Source organism: Siphateles boraxobius, unplaced genomic scaffold (assembly GCF_051911475.1).
Source record: "Siphateles boraxobius isolate OS27281-9 unplaced genomic scaffold, OSU_SipBor_1 12, whole genome shotgun sequence".
In the NCBI taxonomy this organism is placed as follows: domain Eukaryota; kingdom Metazoa; phylum Chordata; class Actinopteri; order Cypriniformes; family Leuciscidae; genus Siphateles; species Siphateles boraxobius.
This window is the reverse complement of record NW_027508722.1, coordinates 29192923-29202051: the sequence shown is the minus strand read 5'-3', so window position 1 is coordinate 29202051 and position 9129 is coordinate 29192923. Positions and strand designations below refer to the sequence as shown.

At 35.4% G+C, this 9129-nt stretch overlaps 1 protein-coding gene across 3 annotated transcripts; it reads right to left on the bottom strand.

Moving 5' to 3' along the window:
• Positions 1-1251: 1251 nt before the first annotated feature.
• decr1 (2,4-dienoyl CoA reductase 1, mitochondrial) lies at positions 1252-9122 on the bottom strand. 3 transcript variants are annotated; one of them, XM_077217674.1, is made up of 10 exons: positions 8890-9122; positions 8285-8481; positions 7836-7893; positions 7657-7743; positions 7423-7570; positions 4807-4906; positions 3151-3223; positions 2755-2901; positions 2339-2401; positions 1252-2249 (listed from the first exon to the last, which is right to left on the bottom strand). In XM_077217674.1, exons 1-10 carry the CDS (start codon positions 8959-8961, stop codon positions 2190-2192), a joined length of 1005 nt encoding a protein of 334 aa, XP_077073789.1. In that variant the 5' UTR covers positions 8962-9122; the 3' UTR covers positions 1252-2189. The 3 variants fall into 3 exon arrangements, with proteins under 3 accessions (XP_077073789.1, XP_077073806.1, XP_077073799.1); XM_077217691.1 differs by having other exon boundaries at positions 8285-8411; positions 8890-9039; XM_077217684.1 differs by lacking the exons at positions 1252-2249; positions 2339-2401 and adding an exon at positions 2575-2681 and having other exon boundaries at positions 8890-9076.
• Between the last annotated feature and the right edge of the window lie 7 nt (positions 9123-9129).

The window sequence follows — 9129 nt, the reverse complement described above, 5'->3', positions numbered from 1 at the left end:
CCCTCAGTCCCTAGAAATCAGCTTAATATTGAAGTAATACAAGCCTCACCTGTATGCCTTTCTTCTGTGGAAAAGTTTTTCCCCATACAGTGAAACTCAAAAGGGTCCAATTTTGTTTGAATCCCATTCAATTTTATCGCATGGACAAAAACAGTTAAAACATTCTTCAATATATTTTCTTTTGTGTTCCGGAGTAGAAAGAAAGTTAGGTTTGGATCAATATAAGTAAAAAGATCTCAAGAAGCTCATTGTGGTTTGGTCCAACATATTCATAACATGCAAATGTTAGTTTGTTCAGTAAATAAAATCATACTAAAATTGAATGCCTGGTTTGAAACAGTACATGAAAATAAAGCTGGTGTTGGGGAGTTCTGGCAAAAGCACAAAACAATTCTCAGTAGAGTTCCCCTCTCTTAAAGTTTAAACAGATCATGATCTTATCTTGTAATTGAACAGTTGACCTTCCCAAAGCGGACACTGCAAGACATAAAACTTGTGAACAAACAGAAACACTCAGAATCTAAACCTTTGTTTTGTTGGAACTTTGATAGCTTGACTGAACGAAATCATCTAGTATTGCCACATATAAAAAACACATTTGATTTACATATTTTCTCATATCTATCTCAAGATTTTATGCTTGGAATTTTCGATTAAACACCTTTGGACTGGAACACCAAGGATGAATCGCATTTGAGAGAAATGCCTTTCTCTCTCCAGCACTGTAGCCGGAAAATTGTTTTGATACCAGAATTTCAATGCCAATTTATGAGCCATTTTATCACTCTGCCAGTAGTGATTTAGGCTGTCCTGAAAGTGCCACATTGAGGCTAACTGATATTTAGCACTGATGACTTGGAGGACATAAACCCCCGGTCTCACAGACAAGGTTTAAGCTAGTCTTAGACTAAAATGCTGGTTTCAGCTGTTTTTACTGAAAGCAACTTTCATTGACATATCTTAAAATATGTCAGTTCCATTGTTTTGTCTCTAGATGCACATCAGTAATGTTTTTTTTCTAAGGCACATTTATAAAAGCTACTTAAATGCCCTAATTGAACTAAGGCTTAATCATGGCTTAATCTAAGCCCTGTCTGTGAAAGCGGGGCATTGAGGACTGAAACTTATAAAACTTAACACCAACTATGTTAAATTACACAATAAACATTTATTTATTAAAATTTATAATACTATTTAAAAAAATACATATATTAAATAATTTATGAAATAAACTACACTACCTTTCAAAAGTTCGGGTCAATAAGTTTATTTAAAGAAATTATTCATTTTAATTTAGCAAGGATGCATCAAAGAGACAGTAAATGCATTTACATTAGTTTTTTATATAAGTTTGTAAAGGTATAGCATTCAATGAACAGTGATTTATATGTGATTATCTGTATTACTCAAGCATTATAATTTACTATAAACAAGGGCAGGTCAACAAGAAAAGATGCAGTTTTCCATAAGGGTACCACACCAGGCACTCTCAGGTGCTGTCAAGAGCCCATCCAAAAAGACCACAAGCAGTAACATAATATAATCTGAAACTACTAAAGTTAGTAAAAAATGAGTATGGAGACTCCTAAGTTGTCATTTCAATGAAACCTGATTTTTAAAAAAATCATTTAAAACAGATTAAAAAAACCTCTAGAAATACAAAGCATTAAAGCTCTCAAATACATTTCCCTCAGTTATATAGTTAGTTATCTATAATAATACACTAATTGGTATTTAATGAAGAATAAAGCAAGAAATGATGCAGAATTGATTCCAAACTTTAATTTGTACTTAGTCATTAGATTATGAGGCAGTTGTAAGTTTTTGTTGTAAGATTTCAAATATTTTGATCAAATTTAGGTTGGCTTTAAGCATTCTTTTAAACATGATAACTGTAGGAATCTTTGTGGGCTTTATCCATCCATCCATACTTCTATTCTAGATTTTTAAGGCAGAAATGGCAGACCGGCCAAACTTAAATGTCAAAACGTGCACACATTTTTAATTCAATATGGCTATAATACTCCAAACAACAATTCCTTACAGCCCTCAAGGTGATAAATGTGTTACAGAATGGATATTTGTATGTGCCAAGACAATTTAACAATATTTCAATTGATCCTCTGTTACACAATGGGAGATTGAGATTAGGACTGTCATTAGTGCTGAATTACTGTGGTTTTAGAGGGTTACGATCCCTTTGTGCTTCTGATCATTGATTCCATCATGGCCCATTGCTCCTTTGTGACCTGGCAAATAAAATCAAGGTAAACAAATAATAAATAATGAAAACTCTCCATTGTAAATATCTGATTGATTGAGTTTTTAAAAAAATCACCTCCTTCAGAGCATTGAACTCGCCAGCCATGGAGACATATTCACCACCATCCATTCGAATGATCTAAGGACAGAGGAGCTATTGAAACTGGAAATTTGTCTTTCACTGTGAAAAACATTAACTTCCCTGTTAGGGCTCTTCAACTTTATAAGAAGAGCCATTACAGTAATGCGCACGACTATATCATTTCATATTGATCTCTGGAGCATTACTCCCCCCCCCACCCCCCCACCCCCCCACCGCCCCTTCTTATTCTCCACAAAGTTCCCTCTGCTACCCATCACAGAGGGAAAGAGAGGTGTGGTTGTGCCCTTGACTCCATTTGGCTGTAAATGGAGATGCCCTGTGGGGAAGACTCTAGGTGAGCTCTTGCTCAGAGAGGTGAAGCATTTTTCACGCAAGGTCATGGAACTCACCGCTCCTGATACCCAGCTGGCGTAGTCGCTGCAGAGGTAGGCGGCAAGGTTGGCGATCTCTCCAGGAGTGCCCAGACGACCCACGGGTATCTTCTCGAATATCGACTTCTCAAACTGGCCAGTGGGATCCAGTCTGCTAAATGCACCCTTCAGAAAGATCCTGGGAGTTATTATAATGTTTGGAAAACTAAAGCTTTAAACTTAAAAAATAATCCAAACTGGACTGAGTCAGTGAGTTGAACTAGAGAACAGAATCAGTCTGATTTGTGAACAAATCATTCAGACTGGTTTTCACTGAAAAGATCTGACCAGAAAGCATGATTCATTCACAAATTCGCTCTACACACCAAGGGATGGAGAACATTTTCAGAGAAGAACTTAAAACATGCACACTACCTTGGTTTTGATTGGTCCTGGTTGAATAACGTTAAATCTCATGCCGTATCTGCCCCACTCAGCAGCCAGAGACCTGTAAGTAGATACAATCAGCCTTTACACATGCTCTGATTTAAGGGATAAAAATTGTCCGATACCCGATAATTAACAATAAAGGCAATAACCAAAATATCCAATAAATCTAAATACACATTTTTATTTAATTTTTGAGAGCCTGATTACAAAAACAAAATTCTCACCATTAAAAGCCATGTCCCAAGCAAACAATTATAATGCTCTCATTATAATTGTATGTAACCTATATGACAGATTTGTGTTGCACTGAACTGTATTTTCCTTTTCTGAAGTGATTTCAATCATATTTTAAGCATTTAAAACCATCATGGCAAACAGTGCGCATCTGCAGTGTCTCAGCTGAAGGAAATTCATTATTTATTGCCTTTAATATATCGGCTAAATTTTCATATTGGGCCGATAACAATTACATTAAAAATGAACATTTTCGTCTGATACCGATATGGTTGTCGATATATTGTGCATCTCTATCTGATTTATTTAAAATTTGTCCCAATGTTTTGGGACATCTGGTCATCCTATCTACCAGACATGGCCACTAGTGCTTCTAGTGTAATTATCTCCCTGAGATGGACCTTTTTCCATCAGGTTTATCACACAACACTAGTGTAAGCACTAGCAAACATGGTGGCTCAAAGTCAAGCTAAAATCAAATGGCTTTTAAGGCTCTGGTGATCTCATGTAAAGAATGTATGTAACAAATCAATCAAAATTTGCCAAATCAGACAATCAGCAATTCATTAAAGTACTGTATATGGCCACTTTGCAATTAAGCAACAGATATTTTTGTAGGGTCTAAATCCTGTATACAATTATACAATTAATGCAGTGTCTGAAACCACTACAAATGTAATATTTGTAAGATTAAGAAATTCTTTAAAAAAAGAAGAATAATAAGACCTAAAATTAATAATAATACAATATGTAAGATATATTTAAGAAATATATTAACTTAAAAAAATATGTAAGATTCTGCAGTATTTAGAACTCAGTAATCATACCAAATGCAAAGAAACTTTTTTCCCACTCAAATCGTTGTTCTGATCATTTTTAACTATTTTTTTTTAAATTAAATGCAAGGCAATTGATTCAGACAAACAACTTCTAATGGAATCAAGATTATCTCCGTTTATCACTCATGATATAAACCAATTTTAAAAAGCATGATATATAAATAAGTGTCATGGTGGTTATACTATATGCAGTATCATCCTGAAATAAGATATGCTTGGTTTAATTGAGCTCCTTATTCCAGTTTTCAAAAAAAAGTAAAATATGTAGTGTAATATTGAAAGCAGAGATGATATTATTAATAAGCTACGGATCTAAATAATCAGGTATATAGTGTGCTGTCCACCTCTCTGTTGTATTTCCAGCATATTTAACACCCCTTAACGGGATAGGATCAAGATCCCCATCTTACAATTAAAATTTAAATGAAACATACCCACTGCACCTTCATTATGATAACCTATGCAACCCTTTAGGAAGAAAGGCATTTGACAGGAGGACCTGATTCTCAAAGGCCTACCAGGAGGTGAATTAGCTAAAAACATGTCTGTAGTGTAACAGAGTACATACGTGCACAGCTTCTCCACTCCAGCTTTAGCCGCAGCACTTGGCACAACAAATCCTGAGCCACTCTCAGCGTAGACTGTGGTGATGGCCAGGAAAGCAGCACCTTTGTGAATTCAACAAGATAATCAGTTTCTGGTGCTTTTCAACGAGATCAATCTATAGGCTACAGATCACCTGTGACATCATGAGATGATAATAAAACAGTATAAACAGTTTATAAATAGCTCTATGTGCATCAAGAATCTAATCTTTGTTTTAAATCAACATGAAAATACAAAAAACACACCGAGTCTTGAAGGTCAGACTTGTTACCGGCAACATAATATCTTTGCACTTGGAGTTAATGGAGTAATTGAACAGTTTTAAATCACCATGTTCGAGGAAGCAGAAAGAGGTCAAAATAATCAGGTGTGAGGCTGGATGTCTCAATCTGAGCAGCTCATTCAACAAATACACACAACAAACACACAAATATGACTGAGGCAATGAAATGGAATTATCTTATCTTGCTAGTTGTCATCTTACCCACACACACACTTGGGTCTTATCATTGCAAAATATAGTAAATGTACTACATAAGGACTAATGATGTCTTAATTTACACATGAGTAATTATGCTGCAGCTTACTGGTCACAGCCAGAAGCTGTTATCTTCACGGAAAACAAAGAGAGCAGAAAACGGCACGAATGCACATAAATTAGCCCATTACAAAAACAAGCTTGATTAGCAAAACAAATCCCACATTTTGACAACTTTTTTATACCACTTTCCAAAAAGCATTGTTCATGGGATCTGCAAGAAGCCACAGGCAACCTCATTACTGCAGAAATATGAAGACAACGGGCAGAAGACAAACGTGGATCAACTGGACAACTTAGTTAGTCACAAACCTAGATGTGATTTCAATTCCTCACACTATAAAATAATTGGCCACAATGTAACTTACATAATAAAAAGTTTGTTTGTGTTCAGTATGATTTTTTAATACTTTTGAAAGATGTGTCTTATGCTCACCAAGGCTGCATTTTTAATAAAAATGACAGTAAAAAATACAGTACAGCGTTCAATACAATAGTTATATTGTGAAATATTACAAATTATTATTACAAAATAAAAATAACTTTTATATTTTAATCTATTTTAAAATGCAGTGATGGTCATGAGCAGCCATTACACAAGTGTCATGTGATCCTTATTCAAAACATTTATTTGAAATATAATATTTTTTAATGTTATAAATGTCTTTAATTTTGATGAACCAAATGCATCCTTGCTGAATAAAAGTATTAATTTCTTTAAACAAGAATAAGAATTTTACACTATCTACCTAAGAAATGTTCTGGGTTCTCTATTGATCTCTATTGACATAATCTGAGACATGCTGTCAGTTATCACAGATGATAATAAATCTAGATAATAAAGTACAGATTATCAGTGATTTGAACACTCTGTAGGATTTATTTGCATTTACTGCCCTCTAGTGGTTATGTACTCCAAATCAACCACATCCAGCTAACCAATAACCATACATTTATGCATTTGGCAGAAGCTTTTATCCAAAGAGACATTCAGGTGCACATTTTAATCAGTTCACTCACTCCCTGGGAATCAAGCACCATGCTCTACTGTTTGTAACACCATTGCATACTGCAGTGGGTCCCAACCCTGGTCATGTGATACGTCCTCAATCACCCCCTATACCCTTAAATAGGACACTATTTGAGGTGACAGCCATTTGTAGCGGTGTCTGAAACCATAGTGGACATTATCGAGTGCAATCATTCAATCACATAATGCATCACAATAACGAGTGTACACCATAGATTGTAAAAAAGTGTACACTCAATGGCTGAGAACACCCATAATGCACTGTGAGGGTCGTTCAGAATAAATTCCCACGCCTCGCCAGATGGTGCCCGTAGCTGAATCTTCTATACATTCATTTTCCAAACCACTGGTCCAATTAAATTGTTTAATAAGGTTTAAACATGCTATCTTACATGACAGAGTTCAGATAAATATTTTCATGAGCTGCCAATTTGCCATGGTTACTCGGCAACTACTAAAAATGGAAACGTTTTTTCCTTTTGCATTTTTCATGTACAGACGACCACATTGTCAAAAACTTCACTGTTCACACGGATCAGTGAAACGCTGTATTATGCCTGCCAGATCAGTAGTTGGTGCATAACATCACCGTTTTTCCCCAAACTCGAGTTTTTGTTGTTTGCACAGAAACGATAACAATATAATTTTCAAAAACTTGCCATTTGAATCTTGTTTTCATAAGTTTGCATTTGCAGGCCCCCAAAACGTCATGTTGTCATGTAAGTGAACGGCCAAAAACGCATAAAAAGTTTTCCGTTTTAGCTGAAAACGGTGTCGTGTAACCGACCCCTTAAATGTCTCCCTAATCAAAAACTCGTCAGTAAATATTTAGATGTGAACGTTAGATGTGTATCAGATAAAAGTGACCTCAAAAATGTTTGGTGTTTGGTGTACTCCAGGGTTGGGAACCACTGGCATACTAAATATAAGCAGATCTTTTTTATCATGATTAAAAGTTGAATTACCCTACAACTACTTTGCTACATCTCTATAAAAATAATAATAATCACCTTTCTCAGCTTTGATGAGGCGTTTCCCGATGTCTAGCGTGACATAGGCAGTGCCATTCAACACTATGTCAGTGATGGTTCTCCAGGCATTGGGAGACAGCTTCTCTGAAGGAGAGATGAAGTTTCCAGCTGCATTGTTTATCACCACCTGGCAAACAGAATCCCAACGCATCAGAAGGAGTTTCATGTGGAATCTATTGTATCACTGCTGTTAAGGTGGAAATCTAAACCTACATCAGGCAGGCCGACATCATTGACAAGCTGGTCAACAGCAGCCTCAACTGAAGCAGGGTCTCTAACATTACACTGGACGGCATGGACCTGAAACATCAACACATTTATCAAACTCTAGGAGGATGAAAACAAGTTCCTCATCAAAAACATGTCAATTTTTGCTTAGATGTGAGAGGTACCTTGTTTTCTGTCTGTTGTGAGATTTCCTCTGCTGTTTTCTTCAAAACATCAAGATTTCTGGAAGTGACAACAGGTCACTTAACACGACTATTTTTAACATGAATAATCACTCAAATTCAACATGATTTAAGCTTTTGGATTTGCTTGCAGGGTGTCAACAATTATTTAGGAACTAGACAATAAAATTACAGTAAAAACAGTGGTTGTGAGAAATATTATTACAATTTAAAATTACTGGTTTCTGTTGTAATATATTTTAAGATGTAATTTATTCATGTAATGGCAAAGCTGAATGTTCAGCAGGCATTACTCCAGTCTACATTGTCACATGATCCTTCAGAAATTATTCTAATGTGCTGCTCAAGAAACATTTCTTACTATTATCAATGTTGGAAACAGTTGTGCTGCTTAATACTTCTTTGATGATCTTATGAGAGGGATAACTAACCTGCTGGCTATCACGCATTCTGCTCCCAGTAAAGACAGAGCAGTGGTCATGGCTTTTCCAAGTCCCGTTCCTCCTCCAGTTATAAAGGCCACTTTGTTTTTGAAAGTTCCTGGGAGAAGCATAACACCTTGAGAAGGTGGGAAGAATTTAGCTTGAGGACCGCTCTGGTATAAAGTGTTTGTCCCATTTCCAAACAACTGTTAAAGGATGCAAAGAGGGTAATTTTATTTATTCAGACAGGAATAACAGCTGGTATAAATAAATAAAAAACTGGGTGAAAGGTCATAAGGACAATGAAAGTATAAAGAACTTACTGCTTAAGCTATGCATTAAAGGAAATATTATAATTAATGCAACATGTCTCAAATGTAGCCTTAATCATGTATGAAAGGCATGATTTTTACATTCAGTGTACATTGTAACAATTGAAAGAGTACAGTTTACAGCGCATGCTATTTAAAATTTAAATGCAAATTTAAATGCAATTTAAAAACTTGTATTTTAACTAAAAGTACAGATAAAAATGACTTTGTCTTGGCTGCAGCTTATGAGATTTTGAAACTAAATTTCAATTTAATGGATGCACAACTAAATAAAATTCTTACTCGTGCTGGTGTGAAACACTTGTTTGGAGTTAAAACTCTATTTAACAAGGCCAGTCCTCTGAGCAGCGTCATAACGTCAAAAGAAAAGAAGAAGAAAATAAAATATATATATATATATTAGAGGGAGACTACGTTGCAAGAAAGTCAAAAGCATACAAATAAACTAGTGAAGTCAGACTCAGTAATGCCTCTGACTCATTGAAATGACTCTACAACTAAAGTCCGAAAATCCTGAATGAA

Bases quoted from the DNA above. Each gene is read 5' to 3' on its own strand.
- decr1 (XM_077217674.1), bottom strand. From the start codon at position 8,961: ATGACGCTGCTCAGAGGACTGGCCTTGTTAAATAGAGTTTTAACTCCA. The intron at 7,894-8,284 runs GTTAGTTATCCC...TGTCACTTCCAG, and splicing joins GAATGCGTGATAGCCAGCAG to AAATCTTGATGTTTTGAAGA. The intron at 3,224-4,806 runs GTATGTACTCTG...ATCTACTTACAG, and splicing joins GGAGTGGAGAAGCTGTGCAC to GTCTCTGGCTGCTGAGTGGG.